The 20,684-nt window shown below is 43.8% G+C and overlaps 1 protein-coding gene and 1 long non-coding RNA gene across 2 annotated transcripts; both read right to left on the bottom strand.

The window, feature by feature from the left end:
• Nucleotides 1-2,199: 2,199 nt before the first annotated feature.
• Nucleotides 2,200-4,767, bottom strand: LOC128444773 (uncharacterized). Its single transcript, XM_053427429.1, has 4 exons — nt 4,463-4,767; nt 4,117-4,357; nt 3,268-3,405; nt 2,200-2,673 (listed from the first exon to the last, which is right to left on the bottom strand). Exons 1-4 carry the CDS (start codon nt 4,729-4,731, stop codon nt 2,404-2,406), a joined length of 918 nt encoding a protein of 305 aa, XP_053283404.1. The 5' UTR covers nt 4,732-4,767; the 3' UTR covers nt 2,200-2,403.
• A 1,491-nt stretch (nt 4,768-6,258) lies between these two features.
• Nucleotides 6,259-7,048, bottom strand: LOC128444964 (uncharacterized). Its single transcript, XR_008339225.1, has 2 exons — nt 6,729-7,048; nt 6,259-6,610 (listed from the first exon to the last, which is right to left on the bottom strand). It is a non-coding gene; the product is annotated as an uncharacterized LOC128444964 (long non-coding RNA).
• Nucleotides 7,049-20,684: the final 13,636 nt, after the last annotated feature.

Genomic DNA, 20,684 nt, shown 5'->3' with positions numbered 1-20,684 from the left:
TGTACGTATTCCACTATAAAGGAGAGGAATTCTTTCAAAGCCCAAAAACAGATATGTTTTTTTTGTGTGTGTGTGAGAGAGAGAGACCTTCCTCTGTTAGACCTCTTTCAGCAGAAAGCCTTAAGGACGGATGGCCCTCGGAAAAAACAACACACTAGTTTTAAGCTTTCAAATTATTTTTGTTAATCTTAAATAAAAAAAGGTAAATAAAGCGAGGAGATCATTTTACATTTTGTGATTTGAAATCTGTCATCAGAGAGAGGCTTCAGTCAGGACATGTTGGAATTAAATGTAAAACTCAAAAGCAGTGTGTATGTCTGTGAAATTTAATTTGCTTTGAGCATGAATTTAAATTTGTCTCCTATTAAACTGAGTTGAGGCAGAAATATCAGAACTGGTTTGATTTACTGGACATTTAAATTAAAAGTTCAATATGCTGAAAAGTAAAGAGTACTCATTCATTCAGTTACTGGGATAAATAATGTGAATGTATGATTCTAAAGCATTCACACTGATAACAATGGATATGTCATCAAACCTTGTAGTGATCTCCGATGATGCCGTCGGCACCTGTCTTTGATGTGCCGTGGTAAGACACAGGCCACTCCCCTGGGCTCGACTGGGTGCTACGGTACGTGGTTCCCAGCAAGGTATTTCCACAATACTTGTCCAGCACATGTGACAAAGTGTTGTCATCACATGCTTTGGATGGTTTCAGATGAAGCAGATATTTTTGTTGGCATTTTGTTTGCTTTGTGTTTTTTTGAGCAGGATAACATAAAACGTGAAGGACAGATTTGCACCAAACTTGTTGGAGGATTTGGACATTGGGCCAGAGAAGAACAAACTCAATCACTTTCCTTAAAGGAGACAGTTTGGTAGATTTGGTTTCCACCCATCACTTTTCTCTTCCCCATTCCACTAAATGGTATTTTATGAAGAGCAGTTTCACAAAAAGACTGGAAGGACGTTCTGAAATTACAAGTCGTGTTTAACAAAGACACACCCACCTTGAGTCCAAATCGGGACCAACCGCATGGACACTCGTACTTCTCTCCACCTCTCCAATAGGTCTCAGTCTCAGTCAGCTTGGTGAAATCATGGTTATGCTCTGGGGCAAATAATTCTTCCTCATCCATAATGAGATTCTTCTTGATATCAACAACCTTCTCATCCAATGCGGACCTGGCAGCTCCACTACTGGTATCCAGGATGGACTTGATGCTGTGGAAGCAGGATCTGGACACTTGGCTGGGTGATGCTTGTTGCTGGACAGACGTCACGTTGCCAATGCAGAGTGCTCCCAGAGCCTCCAGTGCAATGCTTCTATCAACCATGTTTACAGTGAGCTCTCGTCCTACAGAAGTAATGAAGTGTGTTTTCTGGAAGGAAACTGAGGGTCATGAACTCCTGTCCTCTGACTGCATGAGATAAGGAAACCCAGTGATCTGTCCGAGGACCTAGAGCTCATATTTATATTCAACTCTTTGTGATACACACAGGTCAGGATTTGGTTGTGTGCTAAAGATAAAAAGTGTACAACCTGTTTTTCTTATCACAGTAACAGGAACAGTGTGAAGAAATGTTCCAGAGAAATGGGGACAGACGCACACGTGTTCATGCTCATATTATGAGGAGAGTGGATTAGTCATCTGCTTTAAGCATTAAGTAAAATTGAAATAAAGGTTTTCAATGTTTGGCTACATGTGCATATTTATCATGTAGTAAATTAAAAAGTATTATCAACAATGTCATATCAGATCCGTCTGGGATATTACATTCATGCATTAGACAAAATTGACAATTTAAAAAAAAAAAAATTGATTTACTTGCTACATTTTTAAATGACAAACTATATTACTGTTGGCTGGCAATAACATGTTGATAGTAATTGGAATAGAAATATACAATTAGAGGTCACTATGTTTTTAATGACAGGTAGTAATAGTTAAAGGTTCTGGTATTTTCTCTCTTGATTCATACTTGTCGGGAAGCTTTAGAATCTCCTACTGCGTTCTTCATATGTGAAATGGCAAACGTTGGAGAAACTCTGGACCCCATTCTCCAGACAGTTTCTGGAGTTCTTGTCTCAAACCTTCTTGTGATGCCTGTGAACAATCTTTATGGCGTGGAGAGACAAATTCATTTAAAAGTTGATCTTCTGCATCATAGCTTTTTGAAAAAAGGAGACAGAGCAGGTAGATTGCAGGTTGTTTATTCCATCCGTCTATAAAGCACACATACAAATAAGATATTATTTTTCCATATTCATTTTGATATCCCCATGACATATGTAGGATCAGAATACTTTGTACGTATTACACTATAAAAGAGAGGAATTCTTTCAAAGCCAAACAACAGATATTTGTGTGTGTGAGAGAGAGAGAGAGAGATCTTCCTCTGTCAGACCTCTTTCAGCAGAAGGCCATAAGGACGGATGGCCCTCTCTACCATCTCCTGCTCTTCATCTTCTGATGTTCCCTTTGGGATGGGGACCAGCCAGTAAAGGTCATTAGCGTACTTCTTTCTGTACTCAGGGTTGATTCGATTCTGCAGAACCACTTTGTACGTCTTGCCATTCTTGATGGAGGTGAACGTTTTGGCGTAGCGGTTCGCCACACTTATGTCCGGTGTGGAGTAAATCCCCCTGCCAAAGGCCTGCCCTGGTCCTGGCTGTTAAATATAAGTGTGAATTAGAATTTATTAACATTCATTGAATTTGTACAATAACATTTATAACAATAATTTGAACAATTAAAAAAATGATTGAGTTACAATAGCATCATTGAAATACAGTGTGTTATTGTCCTAGCAACGTTGACAGTTATCACATCATGGTGTTTTTCGAGTTACTCTCTGGCCTTCAATGTTTTTGTTATGGTCTGCATGTACTTTTTAGCTGTCAAATTATATTTGTATCTCTTAAATAAAAAGGGTAAATAAAGGAGATTATTTTACATTTTGTGGTTTGAAAACTGTCATCAGAGAGAGGCTTCAGTCAGGACATGTTGAAATTAAATGTAAAACTTAAAAGGAGTGTGTATGTCTGTGAAATTTAATTTGCTCTCAGCATGAATTTTTATTTGCCTCCTATTAAACTGAGTTGAGGCAGAAATATCAGAACTGGTTTCATTTACTGGACATTTAAATCAAAAGTTCCATATGCTGAAATGTAAACAGTACTCATTCATTCACTTACTGGGATGAATAACGTGAATGTGTGATTCTACAGCATTCACACTGATAACAATGGATATGTAATCAAACCTGGTAGTGATCTCCGATGATGCCGTCGGCACCTGTCTTTGATGTCCCGTGGTAAGACACAGGCCACTCCCCGGGGCTCGACTGGGTGCCACGGTACGTGGTTCCCAGCCAGGTATTTCCAGGGTACTTGTCCAGCACCTGTAACAAATTGTTGGCATCACATGCTTTGGATAGTTCATGATGAATCAGAGAGGTGTGTTGCCTATGTGTCTCTCTGCATCCTTTGTGTTTTTGTGAGCAGGATTACATAAAAAGTGAAGGACAGATCTGCACCAAACTTGCTGGAAGATTTGGATATTGGGCCAGAGAAGAACAAATTCAATCAGTTTCCTTAGAGGAGACAGTTTGGTAGTTTTGGTTTCCACCCATCACTTTTCTCTTCCCCATTTCTCTCCCCTCACCCCAACCCCCTCGAGACTGGTTCTGCTTGAGGTTTCTCTTTCAGTTAAAGAGGGAGTTTTTTCTCTCTACAGTTGCCAAAGGAACTGTTGGGTTTTTCTATCATTTTTAAGGTCTCCTTACAATGTGAAGTGCCTGGAGATAATGTTCTGTATATTGTGATCTGCAGCCATACAAATCAAATTGAATTGAATAAATCCAAAAGAGCCCCCCTAGCTCTGCAGCAAGCATCCAGAGATTAGCAGGTGAACGTTGCAGAGGCTTTTAGCAGCTGAAGAGTTATAAAGAATTCTTATCTCCAATAGATTTTTGATATTATTGATTATTTCTATGTATTGTTGCTTTTTAGCAACAGGGACATTTAAATGTTATTTGATATAGAGCAGTTTCACAAAAAGACTGGAAGGAGGTTCTGAAATTACAAGTCAACTATAACAAAGACACACCCACCTTGAGTCCAAATCGGTACCAACCACATGGACGCTCGTACTTCTCTCCACCTCTCCAATAGGTCTCAGTCTCAGTCAGCTTGGTGAAATCATAGTTATACTGTGGGGCAAAGAATTCTTCTTCATCCATAATGAGATTCTTCTGGATATCAACAACCGGTTTGTCCAGTGCGGGGGAGGCAGAACGACCACTGCCGTCCAGGATGGACTTGATGTGGTAGAAGCTGGATCTTGACGCTTGGCTGTAGTGTGAAGGAAAGAGCTGTACATTAGAAAAATGCATTCACTAACTTCACAGAATAAAATCTGATATCATGATTTAGGGTAAGAAAAGTTGCACTAATTACGAGTGTTCATCTCCATCAATGACAGTCGGGATGAGAAGCTTGATGGACAGATTCTGCCGTGGTCCCACTTGAAGGTCTCTTTTGGACAAACCAGCTGGTGATGCTTGTTGCTGGACAGACGTCACGTTGCCGTTGCAGAGTGCTCCCAGAGCCTCCAGTGCAATGCTTCTATCAACCATGTTTACAGTGAGCTCTCGTCCTACAGAAGTAATGAAGGATCTTTTCTGGAATGAAACTGAGGGTTCGGAGCTCCTGTCCTCTGGCTGCATGGAATAAAGAAACCCAGTGATCTGTACGAGGACCTAGAGCTCATATTTATATGCAAAAATGTTGTCATACACACAGGTCCGGATCTGGGTTTGGCCAAGATTAAAGGTTTAGCAACTGTTTTTCTTCACACAGTTACAGGAACAGTGTGATGAAATCCTCCAGGAAAATGGGGACAGACACATATGTGTTCATACACATATTATGAGAACAGTTGATTAGTCACCTGCTTTAAGCATTGAATAAAATGGGACTCATGCTTTTCATGTTGGGCTACATATGCATATTTATCTTGCAGTAACATTTTATTTGCAACATTTTTAAATGACAAACTATATCACAAACTGTTGGCTGGCAATAGCATGTTGATAGTTAAAGGTTCTGGTATTTTCTCTCTTGCTTCATACTTGTCTGGAAGCACAGACACTTACTGACAGTTGATTTCTCCAAGGAAGAATCTTTGTCTTCATTCTCTTTTAAGATACAAGCCCACACGCCAACATTAACCAAGAACACAGTGTTCTGCAGATGATAAAAAGACCACAAATGTATTTGTCTTGCCAAGTGTTCTTATATCTCAAAACAAAATATAGAGGGAAATTTGGTGCTGCTTGATTGGATTTAAGGGAACTGTTGGGCCTTGGTGGACGACTGTGCCGTACTAAGTGCCATTGTAGTTCTGAAGTGAAAGCGACTTGTAGTCGTTTTAAACGGCCGGTTTCAGTTAGGTTATAATAGGGGCTCAGAAACTGTCAATTATCAGGTTTCAATGTTGGTGGACAGAACAGAGACAGGAACATCAGTATACAGTAGTGACAATAACATTTATTCAAACATTAATAAGAGCAGCGAGACAGAGACGATGAAAAGTGTTCATCTCCATCAATGACAGTCGGGATGAGAAGCTTGATGGACAGATTCTGCCGTGGTCCCACTTGAAGGTCTCTTTTGGACAAACCAGCTGGTGATGCTTGTTGCTGGACAGACGTCACGTTGCCGTTGCAGAGTGCTCCCAGAGCCTCCAGTGCAATGCTTCTATCAACCATGTTTACAGTGAGCTCTCGTCCTACAGAAGTAATGAAGGATCTTTTCTGGAATGAAACTGAGGGTTCGGAGCTCCTGTCATCTGGCTGCATGGAATAAAGAAACCCAGTGATCTGTACGAGGACCTAGAGCTCATATTTATATGCAAAAACGTTGTCATACACACAGGTCCGGGTCTGGGTTTGGCCAAGATTAAAGGTTTAGCAACTGTTTTTCTTCACACAGTTACAGGAACAGTGTGATGAAATCCTCCAGAAAAATGGGGACAGACACATATGTGTTCATACACATATTATGAGAACAGTTGATTAGTCATCTGCTTTAAGCATTGAATAAAATGGGACTCATGCTCTTTTAAGATACAAGCCCACACGCCAACATTAACCAACAACACAGTGTTCTGCAGATAATAAAAAGACCACAAATGTATTTGTGTTCAATGTTGGTGGACAGACCAACACAGAACAGAGACAGGAACATCAGTATACAGTAGTGACAATAACATTTATTCAAACATTAATAAGAGCAGCGAGACAGAGACGATGAAAAGTACAGTCAGGTGCAGAAAAACTTCAGCATCCTCTGAATATTTTCATAATTTAAAACATAATACTCAGAATTCAGTAAAGATTTCACTGATTCAAAACTCTGTTGTCGTCTTAACTGGATCATCAATAGAGTTTCTGGAGACAGAAACCTGATGAGTCCAGTTTACTGCAGAGGCCAGCAGGGCCACGTATTCAGGAGGATGTAGATCAGAAGGAGAGGTTGATGAGCGTTGTTTTCCTTCTTGTCTTCTGGACTCCACCTGATGAGCGGAGAGCTCAGGTCGATCAGCTGCTTTAATGAAACAACACATCTTTAGTTGAGCTTTTTGAAAACACATCTTAACATTTACTTGTTAATCATGATTTTTTACTTCATCTCCTCTAAATAAAACAGAATAAAATCTGACCTCAGGATTTATGGTAAGAAAAGCTCCACTAATTACATGTGTTCATCTCCATCAATGATAGTAGGGATGAGAAGCTTGATGGACAGATTCTGCCGTGGTCCCACTTGAAGGTTCCTTCTGGACAAACCAGCTGGTGATGCTTGTTGCTGGACAGACGTCACGTTTCCAGTGCAGAGTGCTCCCAGAGCCTCCAGTGCAATGCTTCTATCAACCATGTTTACAGTGAGCTCTCGTCCTACAGAAGTAATGAAGGATCTTTTCTGGAATGAAACTGAGGGTCATGAACTCCTGTCCTCCGGCTGCATAGAATAAGGAAACCCAGTGATCTGTACGAGGACTTAGAGGTCATTATTATATGCAACACTTTGTGATACACACATGTCCGGATTTGGGTGTGGCAAAAATAAAAAGTTTACAACCTGTTTTTCTTCACAGTTACAGAAACAGTGTGATGAAATGTTTCAGAGAAATGGGGACAGACACACACGTGTTCATACACATATTATGAGGACAGTTGATTAGTCATCTGCTTTAAGCATTAAGTAAAATTGGACTAAAACTTTTCACTGTTGGGCTACATGTGCATATTTATCATGTAGTAAATTAAAAAGTTAAGTATTATCAAAAGTGTCAAATCAGATCCATCTTGGATATTACATTCATGCATTAGACAAAATTTAAAATTTTCCCAAAAAAGCTAGATTTACTTGCCACATTTTAAAATGACAAACAATGTCACAAACTGTTGGCTGGCAATAGCATCTTCATAGTTTGTGGAATAGAAATATACAATTAGAGGTCACAATGTTTTCAATGACAGGTAGTAATAGATAAAGGTTCTGGTATTTTCTCTCTTGCTTCATACTTGTCGGGAAGCTTTAGAATCTCCTACTGCGTTCTTCATATGTGAAATGGAAAACGTTGGAGAAACTCTGGACCCCATTCTCCAAACAGTCTCTGGAGTTCTTGTCTGAAACCTTCTTGTGATGCCTGTAAACAATCTTTATGTCATGGAGAGACATCGATTGGAGAGACAAATTCATTTAAAAGTTGATCTTATGCATTATAGTTTTTTTTTTTAAAGGAGACAGAGCAGGTAGATTGCAGGTTGTTTATTCCATCAGTCTATAAAGCACACATACAGATAAGATAATATTTTGGCCCTCTCTACCATCTCCTGCTCTTCATCTTCTGATTTTCCCTTTGGGATGGGGACCAGCCAGTAGAGGTCGTTAACGTACTTCTTTCTGTACTTAGGGTTGATTCGATTCTGCAGAACCACTTTGTACGTCTTGCCATTCTTGCTGGAGGTGAACGTTTTGGCGTAGCGGTTCGCCACACTTATGTCCGGTGTGGAGTAAATCCCCCTGCCATAGGCCTGCCCTGGTCCTTGCTGTTAAATATAAGTATGAATTAGAATTTATTAACTTTCATGGAATTTGTACAATAACATTTATAACAATAATTTTGTAATAACAGTGATTGTATTACAGTAGCATCATTGAAATACAGTGTGTTATTGTCTTAGCAATGTTGACAGTAGGCAAATCGTGGTCTTTTTCTACTTGCTCTCTGGCCTTCAATGTTTTTGTTATGGTTTGCGTGTAGTTTTTAAATTTCAAATTATATTTTTTGCTCTTAAATAAAAAAGGTAAATAAAGAGAAGAGATCATTTTACATTTTGTGGTTTGAAATCTGTCATTAGAGAGAGGCTTCATTCAGGACATGTTGAAATTAAATGTAAAACTCAAAAGCAGTGTGTATGTCTTTTAAACTTAATTTGCTCTCAGCATGAATTTAAATTTGTCTCCTGTTAAACTGAGTTGAAGCAGAAATATCAGAACTGTTTTGATTTACTGGACATTAAAATTAAAATTTCCATTTGCTGAATTGTAAAGATGACTTATTCATTCAGTTACTGGGATAAATAATGTGAACCTTGTAGTGATTTCCAATGATGCCTTCGGCCCCAGTCTTTGACGTACCGTGGTAAGACACAGGCCACTCCCCTGGGCTCGACTGGATGCTACGGTACCTTGTTCCCAGCCAGGTAGTCCCAGGATACTTGTCGAGCACATGTGACAACATGTTTGCATCAGAGGCTTTGGATGGTTCATGATGAAGCAGAGAGGTTTGTTGCCTCTGTGTCTCTCTGTTTGCTTTGTGTTTTTGTGAGCAGAATTACATGGAAAGTGAAGGACAGATCTGCTCCAAACTTGCTGGAGGATTGAGACATTGGGCCAGAGAAGAACAAATTCAGTCACTTTCCGTAGAGGAGACAGTTTGTTAGTTTTGGTTTCCACCCATAACTTTTCTCTCCCCTCACCACAACCCCCATGAGACTGGTTCTGCTTGAGGTTTTTCTTTCAGTTAAGGAGTTTTTTCTCTCTACAGTTGCCAAAGGAACTGTTGGGTTTCTCTATAATTGTTAAGGTCTCCGTACAATGTGAATTGCCTGGAGATAATGTTCTGTATGTTAAAATTGAACTGAATAAATCCAATCGAGCACCCCTAGCTCTGCAGCAGGCATCCAGAGAAACAAGGATTCGTGGCGATGTCAGCGTCTTAAATTTTGTGTTCAAGGGAAATTGCAAGATGTGCGCGATTTCATATACTTAATTGATAAGGATGGGTAACAAGGGAAGTCAGGGACTTCAAAACCCAGAGGGTCCTATTGTGGACTCCATGGTTGCAAGACACAGACGGGAAAGTGTGACATTTCTTCCAGTATGGTCCAGAGACTTTGGTTTTCCTCATAATGGGTCATTCAGTGTCGAGTTAAAAAGCATGAAAAAGGTCAAGGTCGCAATGTGGAAAGGCATGAAAGACAAAAAAAGTGTCTTGAAATGTGGGAAAAAGAAGCAGGGTGTAGGGACAGGAAAAAAACGTTTAAACAGATGGCTAATGTTGACAAGAAGGAAACTGAGAATGTTGAAAAGAAAGTTGAAAATAAATCATATACATCTCTTTATCCTCCCCTTACAGGGTTTAAAGGGCCCCTCCTCCCCAGCGACAAAGCCCTCCTCCATATGATGTGCTGCTACCAGACTCCACCGATCAACGATCAGGCCCATCCCAGCCTCCACCCACCGCTCTCCCAGTCTATGGAGACGGGGCAGCTGGAGGACTGAATGATGACGTCACCTCTTCCTCATCTCTTGGCTCCGATTCCTTCTGTCCCATTGCAAATAGAACTCGTCAACAGCAGGGAGAAGTGATAACTGCTCCTATGATAAACGTCATGGGACCAACCGGCCCAGCCCTCGTCTACCGCCCCTGGACTGACGCAGACATGACCGAAGCATTGAATCCCCTCCATGACCCACGTAACTCTGGCACAGCATTTGCCCTCTAGTTTGAAACATCTTGCTGTGAATTCATGCAAACAGTGTCTGGAATCAGAAGACTTCTAATGAAGAAATTAGGCCCAGCTGACTTTGCAAATATACGTCAGCACTGTAGAGGTGACTTCACCAGACTAGGAGGATGGGGTAATGCAGCATATGTCAACGCTCTCAACCCACTCCTCAACGCCCTAAAGACCGCCTTCCCCAATAAAATTGATATGCTTGAGGATGCTCGCTTGACACAGATCAGACGTCATGCTGAACATGCTGAATGCCAACACAAAGAAACCAAAGACAAAAAAAGGATCAACAGCTCCAGAAAGCACAGCTAACCATGATGCAGGCTGTTTCAAGGCCAAGCAGTCAAGATAACGCTGTTGCTACAATGGCAAGCTGTCAAACAACTCGGTTCTCATGTAGGTATGGATGTGCGAACACACTGTGCATATCATCCAGCCAGTGGTGGAGCTGTGGAATGAGAGAACGGCACCCTTAAAACTAAACTTGCAAAGTGCTGTGAAGACACAGGTCTTGCATGGACAAAAGTCCTGCCTCTGGTGCTGATGTACATTAGGATGAGAAAACGAACCAGGTCTAATCTTTCACCTTATGAGATTATTTTTGCAACTCCTCCCCACATTGTTGTGGCTCCTCCGTCTTCTCCGCTTCCATCCACAGACTTGTGTGATGATGACATGTTGTCCTATTGTGCTAACCTAACTTCATCTCTTTCAGACATCAGGAGACAGGTGACATCTTCCCTTCCTCATCCAGCTACTGAACCGCTTCACAACCTCCAGCCAGGCGACTTCGTGGTGGTCAAGGACTTCTGGAGAAAGAATTGGTGCTCACGCAGGTAGCAAGGGCCTAACAAGATACTGCTTGGGTTTGAGCTGGTGCGCCTTAGTGAAAGGTCAAACTGACAATGGCTCCGCATCCACTATACAGTTTTATGTTTATTTCGCTTTTTCTTGTTTGTTTTTTTGTACACACTGCACTGTCGCTCATACAGTATGATCGACTGGCACTTTTTGAAATACGTTCGTCGCTAAATACTGAGTTTTTTTCAACTTACCGGAGTGCTTGCTGCGGCTCCTTTGTTCTACCGCCGATCTGTTTACCAATACGCCGACGGAGGAGAAAGAAGAGAGGGAAGCGCGCCGGTATCCTGTGCAGATCTCGGACGAAATACTGCAATCCCCCGCTGCCGAGTGTAACCCTTGGTTACACTAGAATAAGTGTTAGTCTGGACCAGGATAGGAGATTCTAAGTAAGTAGGAGCCCTGGAGTTGAGAATCAATAATGAGAAATACAAAAATACAATTTCTTTACATTAACTTATATTTAAACATAACAGCAGTTCAACTTGGTTTGACAATAGAACACATCAAAAATTCTCCCCAAAATAATAAACAGAAATAAATAAAAGAAAAGTGTGCACATAAAAGTCAATTCAAAGTCTGTCAGTCAAGTCGTAAATGTCAGTTTGTAGATGGTTGTTGGGTCCAGTCCGTCTTTATACAGGGTCTGTCCTACCACACTGTGGAGTGAGGAATGTGAAAGTCCAATCTCTTCTGATAGATCGTAGGGTAGCTCGCCACCAGTTAACTGGAATCTTGGTTCCTCGACGTCCTCTTTGACACCGGAGAATTCTTTTCCTCAGAATCAAAAACCTGACCGTTGATCCGTAAAAATCCCTGCACCTTTCAACAGGTCAGCAGGATTACTTCACTCATCTACACAGATTGTGATCTGACCAAAACCGAGAGCATGCGTCTAGCTCGAGTGATCTAAAATGGCGGACCGAATGTAGACAGGTAATGACGTTTGACACAGAGTAGGTGAGTTAGATGACTGGTACCTCCCCCTACTGGCTAGAAACGTAACAGCATGTCAAAGTCTACATTCTCCCTTTCTCTCAATATGTGCTCACTGGTTTTATAATGTGGGCTACATCTTCCCCCCCTAAACTCATGCACGTCCCGTTGCATGGCAGTGGTTGGGCAATTACTGCTTGATGGGACTGCCCAGAGTGGAAGTGCTCAGTCTCACTTAAAACATCAGTAAATGCTGTGGTTAGACCCTGGAACAGAGACTGCACAACAGCTATCAATGGGTTTCCAGGTTTCACATACTGGAGTCTGCTAGGCTGCTGCCTATTCCTAACTGAACGTCGGACAGAACTAGGCTGATTGTCACTGCAAGGCTGCGACTGGTTTTCTGACTCTTGATCACAAGGCTCAAGGATGCGAGGCTTATCTACTAAGTCAGTCTCAGCCTGGCCCTTCCCCCCAATAGTGTCAGACAAGTTAGTAATAACTGGAGGACTCTCAGAACTTAAGTCATGGCAGTCACTCAGAGACACCACCCTTTCAGTCAATAGTTCTACTGGTGGGATTCCGTCAAGGAGTAAGTGTTCATTGTCATTATCGTTAGACAATGCAAGTGTCTCTGGGCTTGGAACAACACCAGGTAAGTCATTCAAATGGGCAGTCTCTGAAATGGGTTCAGTATCTTGTGAAGTCACAGGAGTCTCAACAGGAAAATAGTACTCTGAAGGCTCAGCATGGGGTGTATCTTGCACCTCAGACATAACCGGACCTGATTGCACTGGAACATTATTGACTGCTGAGAACCTGGAGATTTCAGCACTGGGGGATTCACTGAACCAACACGTTCCATCCTCGTCCTCTTCTGAGAACTGCTCTACATCTGCAGCAGGACTAAGACGTGTTGCAGGTCTGCATCTTTGGGACTGCTTAACAGGCTCATTACTGGTTTCGGGAATGAGGTAGCCACAAGGGAGTAATAGGTCCCTATGTAGGGTTCTGAGTGGACCGTCCCTGTTTTCAGGTCTAATGGTGTACACTGGGAGGGTTCCAGCCCTTTTTACCACTACATAGACAGTGGACTCCCACTTGTCCATAATCTTATGCTTCCCTCGAAGAAGAACATTCCTGACCAGCACTCGATCACCAGCATCTAAATCTGAAGCAGTTACACGTTTGTCAAATCTGGTTTTATTCTTTTCTGCTACCTTGGCAGCATTACCTATGGCTAGCCTGTAGCTCTCTTCAAGATGGGACTTGAGGTTTTGCACATATTGGGAGTGTGATGTGTGTTGCCCCCCTTTCACAGGTAACCCAAATGCCAAGTCAACCGGCAAGCGGGGCTGACGGCCAAACATTAGCTCGTAAGGCGTGAATCCTGTCACCTCATTCTTGGTGCAATTGTAGGCGTGTACCAAAGGTTTTACAAAATAACGCCAGTGAGATTTCTCCTGTTCTTGAAGAGTGCCTAACATACCCAACAAGGTGCGATTAAATCGCTCCACAGGATTACCCCGGGGATGGTATGGAGTAGTCCTCCCCTTATGTATGTTAGCCATCTGACAGAGCTCCTTTATAGTGTGTGATTCAAAGTCTCGTCCCTGATCGCTGTGTAACCTCTCAGGGAACCCGTAATGCACAATGAGATTGTCCCAAAGACATTTCGCAACCGTGCGGGCCTTCTGGTTCGGCGTTGGAATAGCAACTGCAAACTTGGTAAAGTGATCTGTAATCACAAGGATGTCTTTGGTCCCACTTTTGTCTGGTTCAAGCGAGAGAAAATCCATACAGACTAACTCAAGGGGTCGTGTGGTGTTAATATTGACTAAGGGTGCCGCTTTCTCAGGCAAGGCCTTTCTGCGAACACACCTGCCACAAGTCTTTACTTTCCTCTCTACATCCAAAGCCATTCTTGGCCAGTAAAACCGAGTACGCACAAGATCTAACGTACGGTCAATCCCCATGTGACCCATGTGGTCATGCAGGCTGGTCAAGACGGTCTCCCGGAGTTCAACTGGCAACACAAGCTGGTGCAATGTTTGAGACCCTACTTGGCGCTTTCTGTACAAGATGTTGTCAAGGAGTTCTAAGCGACTTAGCTCTCGAAGCAGGAGTGGAAGATCTGGAAGCTCATGCCTCACAGTTGGAGGTGGACTCACTCCCTGTTCGATCTGATGTATAACATGCTTGAGACACTGGTCAGCCCGCTGCTTAAACATCAACTCTGCCTCGGTTAGATGAGGAATTACTGGCAATCCTCCAAGTTTATCCTCTTCCCCATAGCTGTCAGGCACAGCTCCTGGGGACATAGCAAGAGCCTCAACAAAAGCAACACCACTGGCGCAGCTGTGGTCGACATTGCTGACACTATAGACAAGTTGTTTCTCACAAATGGCTTGCACCACATCATGATCCGCTGCATCAATGTTCCCAGGATCAGAAAGATGACCCTTTGCAAACTGATAGATGCGTTCTCGCTCTTTTTGTGATTTTTGGTCATCAACAAGAGGTCCATGAGATCTGCGGGACAATGCATCTGCATCAGCGTTTTGCTTCCCAGGGCGATACAGAAGATTGAAAGTGAAGGTTGACAAAGCTGCAAGCCATCTATAGCTGGTTGCATCAAGTTTTGCAGATGTCAGTAAGTAAGTTAGAGGATTATTGTCAGTGACTACAGTGAAATAGTTGCCATACAGATAGTCACTAAACTTCTCTGTCACTGACCACTTGAGTGCCAGGAATTCTAGCTTGTGCGCTGGGTAGTGAGACTCACTCCGTGACAGGCCCCTACTTGCATAGGCAATGACCCGTTGCTGCCCCTCCTGCTCTTGATACAAAACAGCACCAAGGCCAATGGCGCTTGCATCGGTGTGTAGCACATACGGTTTCTCTGGATCTGCAAACCCTAAAACAGGAGCGGTTGTGAGCTTCTCAATAACCAGATCAAATGCTTGCTGGCAAGCTTGTGTCCAGCGACCCCCGAAGGGTTCCTTAGGATTGTGGTACTGGACAGTGTCGTCCCTTTTTCTGAGGTCCTTTTTGGAAGGCGGGTAACCAGAAGTTAGATTATGGAGGGGTTTTGCAATGTTGGAATAGCCCATGACAAACCTCCGGTAATACCCAGCAAACCCAAGAAAAGATCTCAAGTCTCGAAGGTTCTGAGGGACTGGCCATGTTCGGAGAGCTGAAACTTTCTCGGGATCTGTCTCAACTCCATTTCGGGATGCAATATGCCCCAAGTAACGCACAGATGTCTGAAAGAAAACACACTTTTCAGGGGACAGCTTCAGCCCAAACTCTCTCAGACGGGTGAGTACCTTCACTAACCGTGCCTCATGTTCCTCCAATGTTCTGGAGAACACAATTATGTCGTCGAGAAAGACTAGTACCTCCTTCAAGTGCATATCCCCCATGCACCTTTCCATAAGCCGTTGAAAGGTGCTTGGCGCGTTGGTCACCCCCTGGGGCATACGGTTGAACTCCCAGAAGCCGAGGGGACACACAAAAGCCGTCTTAGGCTTGTCTGCTTCTTCAACCTCGATCTGGTAATAATCCGATTTTAAATCAAGGACGGAAAACCACTGTGACCCAGTGAGGGCCATGAAGGTGTCCTCTAGCTTTGGAAGTGCAAACGCGTCCTTTATGGTCTGAAGATTTAGTCTCCTATAGTCAATGCACAATCTAACCTGACCATTTTTCTTACATACAACCACGATTGGTGACGAGAACGGAGATTCTGACTCTCTGATGACCCCTGCTTGAAGAAGCTCTTGAATGTGCTTTCGGACTGCTTCTCTGTCATGCGGGTGTATCGGTCGTGCACGCTGTTTAAAAGGGGTTTCATCCGAAAGCTTTATGTGGTGGGTCACCTTGTCTGTTCTGCCAAAATATATTTCGTGGTGTGCGAACACCTCGGGCATGTCTGAGCGATGCGATCTTTCCACACTGGTGGGACTGGGGACTCCCCAAAGTTGAAACTCACGCTTGACCTTTGGGTCGGTTCAGTCTCCTGCGAACTGACCACACTATGCTCCTGTGACAAGACACCTTGATAAGCACTGATTTCGGCAATCTGACACTTCGCTGGAATGACAATGTCATGGTCTGATTGATTTCTAACTACAACTGGCAGCTTAAAAGGCCACTGCTTTGTGAAATCTACCAAGCAACTTTTAATAAGCAGGCCACCAGGCAAGGAAGACAGGGAGGGATGTTCTACGATAACAGCCCTCTCATTCTTAAGGTCATTAGCTATCACAATTCCCTCTAGCACTACAGTGGTCCTAGCTGGTATATAATGTTGATTATTGCCTTGCAATTTCACAACACAAGGGTGATTGATGTTGGACTGTTGGCGCCTTAGCTGTAGTACTTTGATTACTGCTCTGTAACCTTGAGGAACTGGCTGGTGACATGTTAGACTAGCTTCATGGTAAATGTCATACACCACATCAAGAGTATTTGTTCCTATCAGTAAGTAAGACTCTGAAGTGGTCCTAACATCAGGAACTACTAGAGCCAAAGTGGATACTTCAATGCACATACCCAGAAACTCTTTTGGGAAGGTGATGCTGGTCTCTATGTAACCCAAATAAGGCACAGCTTGTCCATTTGCACCCTCAACCTCTAGGAGGTCATAGAGGGGCTTTATATCTTGTTCTGACAAATGTTGTTCATAAAACGATTGGGGAATTGTGTTCACTTGTGAGCCTGTGTCAAGTAGGCAGTTGAACTGTTCACCTTTTATGGTCACCTGGGCTGTACTCTTTGTACCAACTAACCTTTCAGGAAGTTTGGAAAGATACCTTTTAGAGCTTTGATGTTCTAGATTAACTTTTAGTTGAGCTCTGGTTTCAATAGTTGCATCTAAGGGACGTTGCTGAGTCACTCCAGCCCCTATTTGTCCCACAACAGGGGCGGAATCTAGTTTAAAGTTGGGTTGGAGTCCCTGGGATAGTTTTGCCTGTCCCATGCGTGGCGCTTTTCCTCCAACTGCTTCCTCTTGTCACTTACTAGAGCAGGGTTTGCAGCATTGGTGCAAGACGTGGCTATGTGCCCATCCTCCCCGCAGTGAAAGCAATACCAGGGCCTAGGTTTGCTGGTCTACTTCTCTTTTGTCTGCCTCAGCACCTCTGTATTTGCACCACTAGGCTTAGGTTCACCAGGAAACTTCCCAGCTTTCCCCTTTGTGCTATAGACCTTTGTCTGTTTCTGTGATACAAAAGAAGCTAACTGGCTCTGCAGACTTACCATTTGCCGTTTAAGATCTTCGATGGCACTGGGTTGAGTCTCTGACTCCTCTTTTGGTTCTACGCAGTTACAAGCGCTCTGATAGTGAACATTGACTCGCTGTTTTGTGGAGCCGATGTGCTTTCTCATTCTATCAGCCTTTGCTGCTTGTCTGTCTTCTTCAGTACGCAGCATTAGCAAAAAGTCTGCAAAGGATGGTGGATTACTTTTCCTTTGTCTCACTGATCTGTGACAACATCTCTCTTAATACTTCTTCGAAGTCTTTTCCACTAAGTCCTTTAACTCAGTAAGGAAGGACTTAGTAGACTCCCCCCCCACCTTAGTAGTATACACACTGGCTAGTGTCCTTATATGGTATACAACACTTGGATCATCATCTAGTGTGTGCTTGTATGGCAAAAGGGGTTCTAGTTCTTCTATAACCAAGCTGCTTGAATATTCAATGATCAGGTTTTGATAGAACTCTGAGGTAACATCATCAACTGGTATTATTCTCTGAATAGCACCATACTTCCTCAAGAAATCAAGCACTCTCTCATCTCTTTCTGAATTGGTTGTTCCACTTAAAATAACTGCATTGGGAATCTTAACCCCTGACTGCATTTTACAATCTCCCAATACTGATACTCAATTTACCTGGGCTCCTGGCTAGCTCGCCAATTATGTAACCCTTGGTTACACTAGAATAAGTGTTAGTCTGGACCAGGATAGGAGATTCTAAGTAAGTAGGAGCCCTGGAGTTGAGAATCAATAATGGGAAATACAAAAATACAATTTCTTTACATTAACTTATATTTAAACATAACAGCAGTTCAACTTGGTTTGACAATAGAACACATCAAAAATTCTCCCCAAAATAATAAACAGAAATAAATAAAAGAAAAGTGTGCACATAAAAGTCAATTCAAAGTCTGTCAGTCAAGTCGTAAATGTCAGTTTGTAGATGGTTGTTGGGTCCAATCCGTCTTTATACAGGGTCTGTCCTACCACACTGTGGAGTGAGGAATGTGAAAGTCCAATCTCTTCTGATAGATCGTAGGGTAGCTCGCCACCAGTTAACTGGAATCTTGGTTCCTCGACGTCCTCTTTGACACCGGAGAATTCTTTTCCTCAGAATCAAAAACCTGACCGTTGATCCGTAAAAATCCCTGCACCTTTCAACAGGTCAGCAGGATTACTTCACTCATCTACACAGATTATGATCTGACCAAAACCGAGAGCATGCATCTAGCTCGAGTGATCTAAAATGGCGGACCGAATGTAGACAGGTAATGACGTTTGACACAGAGGAGTGAGTTAGATGACTGGTACCTCCCCCTACTGGCTAGAAACGTAACAGCATGTCAAAGTCTACATTCTCCCTTTCTCTCAATATGTGCTCACTGGTTTTATAATGTGGGCTACACGAGCATTCTGCTCGCGAATGTTCAATCCCTGGACAATAAAATGGACGAGCTACACGCACGGATTGACCTCCAGCGGGACATCGCAAACTGCTGTTTGCTGGCGCTCATGGAGACCTGGCTGGATCCTATGGTGCCTGACTCCGCCGTCACTCCGGCTGGCTTTTCCATCTACCGACAGGACAGAACCTCCGAATCAGGTAAGAGCAGAGATGGAGGGGTGTGCTTGTTGGTTAACTCTCGCTGGGGCTCGGATGTTGTTGTGCTTTCTACACGCTGCTCACCAGACCTGGAGCTGCTATCGATAAAAGTGCGCCCTTTTTACCTTCCCCGTGAATTCAGCTCCGTTATAATCACAGCTGTGTACATTCCGCCACAGGCAGACAAAACTTGCGCGTTAGACGATCTGTATGGAGTTATTAATGGACTTGAGGATGCTCACCCTGAGGCAGTCTTTATTGTTGTTGGTGACTTCAATAGGGCAAATATGAGGAAAGTTTTGCCAAAATATCATCAACACATTAACTTTCCCACCCGGGGTGACCAGACTCTTGACCATTGTTACACACAAATACGGAACAGCTACAAACCCCTCCCCCGCCCCGCTTTTGGGAAGTTGGATCACACCTCCATTATGCTTATCCCAACCTACAGACAGCGCCTAAAACAGGAAAAAACTGTTTTTCGGGCAGTTCAACGCTGGAGTGCTGAATCCATTAGCACTCTCCAGGACTGCTTTGAAACAACAGATTGGCAGATGTTCTGTGTTGCAGCGGATGGGGACATCAACGAATACACAGACACTGTCTCTTCATATATCTCCAAATGCATCGATGATGTCGTCCCTAGGGTCAGTGTCAGGACTTTCCCTAACCAAAAGCCTTGAGTAAATGGTAATGTCCATGCTAAGCTCAGAGCACGGTCCTCTGCCTTTAACTCCGGTGACCCGGAGGCCTTGAGGAAGTCCAGATGTGACCTGCGGAGGGCTATCAGAGATGGAAAAAGAGACTACAGGGACAAGCTGGAATCCAACTACCTCAGCTCTGACCCCTGACCCTTGTGGGGTGACCTGCAACACATCACAGGCTATAAGGGGAGAAATAGCAGTGACGATCAGCCCCGCCGCCTCTCTTCCTGATGACCTCAACACCTTCTAAGCACGGTTTGAGGCAACCAACACCCTTCCATCCGCGAGACTGGCCGAGGACTGAGACGATGACTGTACTCTGTCCCTGACCATGGCAGACGTGAGGCGAGAGCTTCAGAGAGTGAAACCTCGAAAGTCATCGGGGCCCGATGGAGTTCCAGGCCGTGTCCTCAGGGGGTGAGCCGACCAGCTAGCAGAGGTCTTCACCTCCATATTCAACCTCTCCCTTCAACTGTCAACAGTCCCCACCTGCTTCAAGCAGGCCACCATCATCCCCATACCCAAGAAACCATCCATCACCTGTTTAAATGACTGATGGATGGTGCTACAGGGATCGCCCTGCTGTTTGTGGACTACAGCTCAGCATTCAACACTATTGTGCCTGCCAAGCTCGTCCCCAAGCTCAGGATCCTTAAGTCCCCCCTGTGTAACTGGATCTTGGACTTCCTGACGAGCAGACCCCAGGTGGTGAGAATGGGCAACCACACCTCCTCCTCACTGACTCTGAGTATCGGGGCCCCCAAGGGCTGCATACTCAGTCCCCTCCTGTACTCCCTGTACACGCAGGACTGTGTGGCAACACACAGTTCCAACATCATCCTCAAATTTGCAGACGACACCACCATCCTGGGCCTCATCTCTAACAACGATATGACCGCCTATAGAGATGAGGTAAGGGGCTTGGCAACATGGTGCCAAGAGAACAACCTGTCTCTCAATGTCTGCAAGACCAAGGAGATGATCGTGGACTTCAGGAAGCTGTAGGGGGGGGGGGTCACGATCCGATACATATCGATGGAGTGTTCATCACGGATGACATGACCTGGAACAAAAAAAGCGGACTCGGCGGTGACTCAAGAAGTTTGGCATGGCTGCATAAATACTGACAAACCTTTACAGGTGCATCATTGAGAGCATCCTCTAAGGCTGCATCACTGCCTGGTATGGTAGCTGCTCCGCTGCTGATCGCAAGGCCCTGC

Source organism: Pleuronectes platessa, chromosome 7 (assembly GCF_947347685.1).
Source record: "Pleuronectes platessa chromosome 7, fPlePla1.1, whole genome shotgun sequence".
NCBI classification, from domain to species: domain Eukaryota; kingdom Metazoa; phylum Chordata; class Actinopteri; order Pleuronectiformes; family Pleuronectidae; genus Pleuronectes; species Pleuronectes platessa.
Note: the sequence above shows the minus strand (reverse complement) of the source record. Positions and strands in the feature narration are given on the sequence as shown.

Coding starts and splice junctions, on each gene's coding strand:
- LOC128444773 (XM_053427429.1), bottom strand. CDS start 4,731: ATGCAGCCAGAGGACAGGAGCTCCGAACCCTCAGTTTCATTCCAGAAA. Junction 3,406..4,116: donor GGTACCGATTTGGACTCAAG/GTGGGTGTGTCT, acceptor AATTTGTTACAG/GTGCTGGACAAGTACCCTGG. Junction 2,674..3,267: donor TCATCGGAGATCACTACCAG/GTTTGATTACAT, acceptor TATATTTAACAG/CCAGGACCAGGGCAGGCCTT.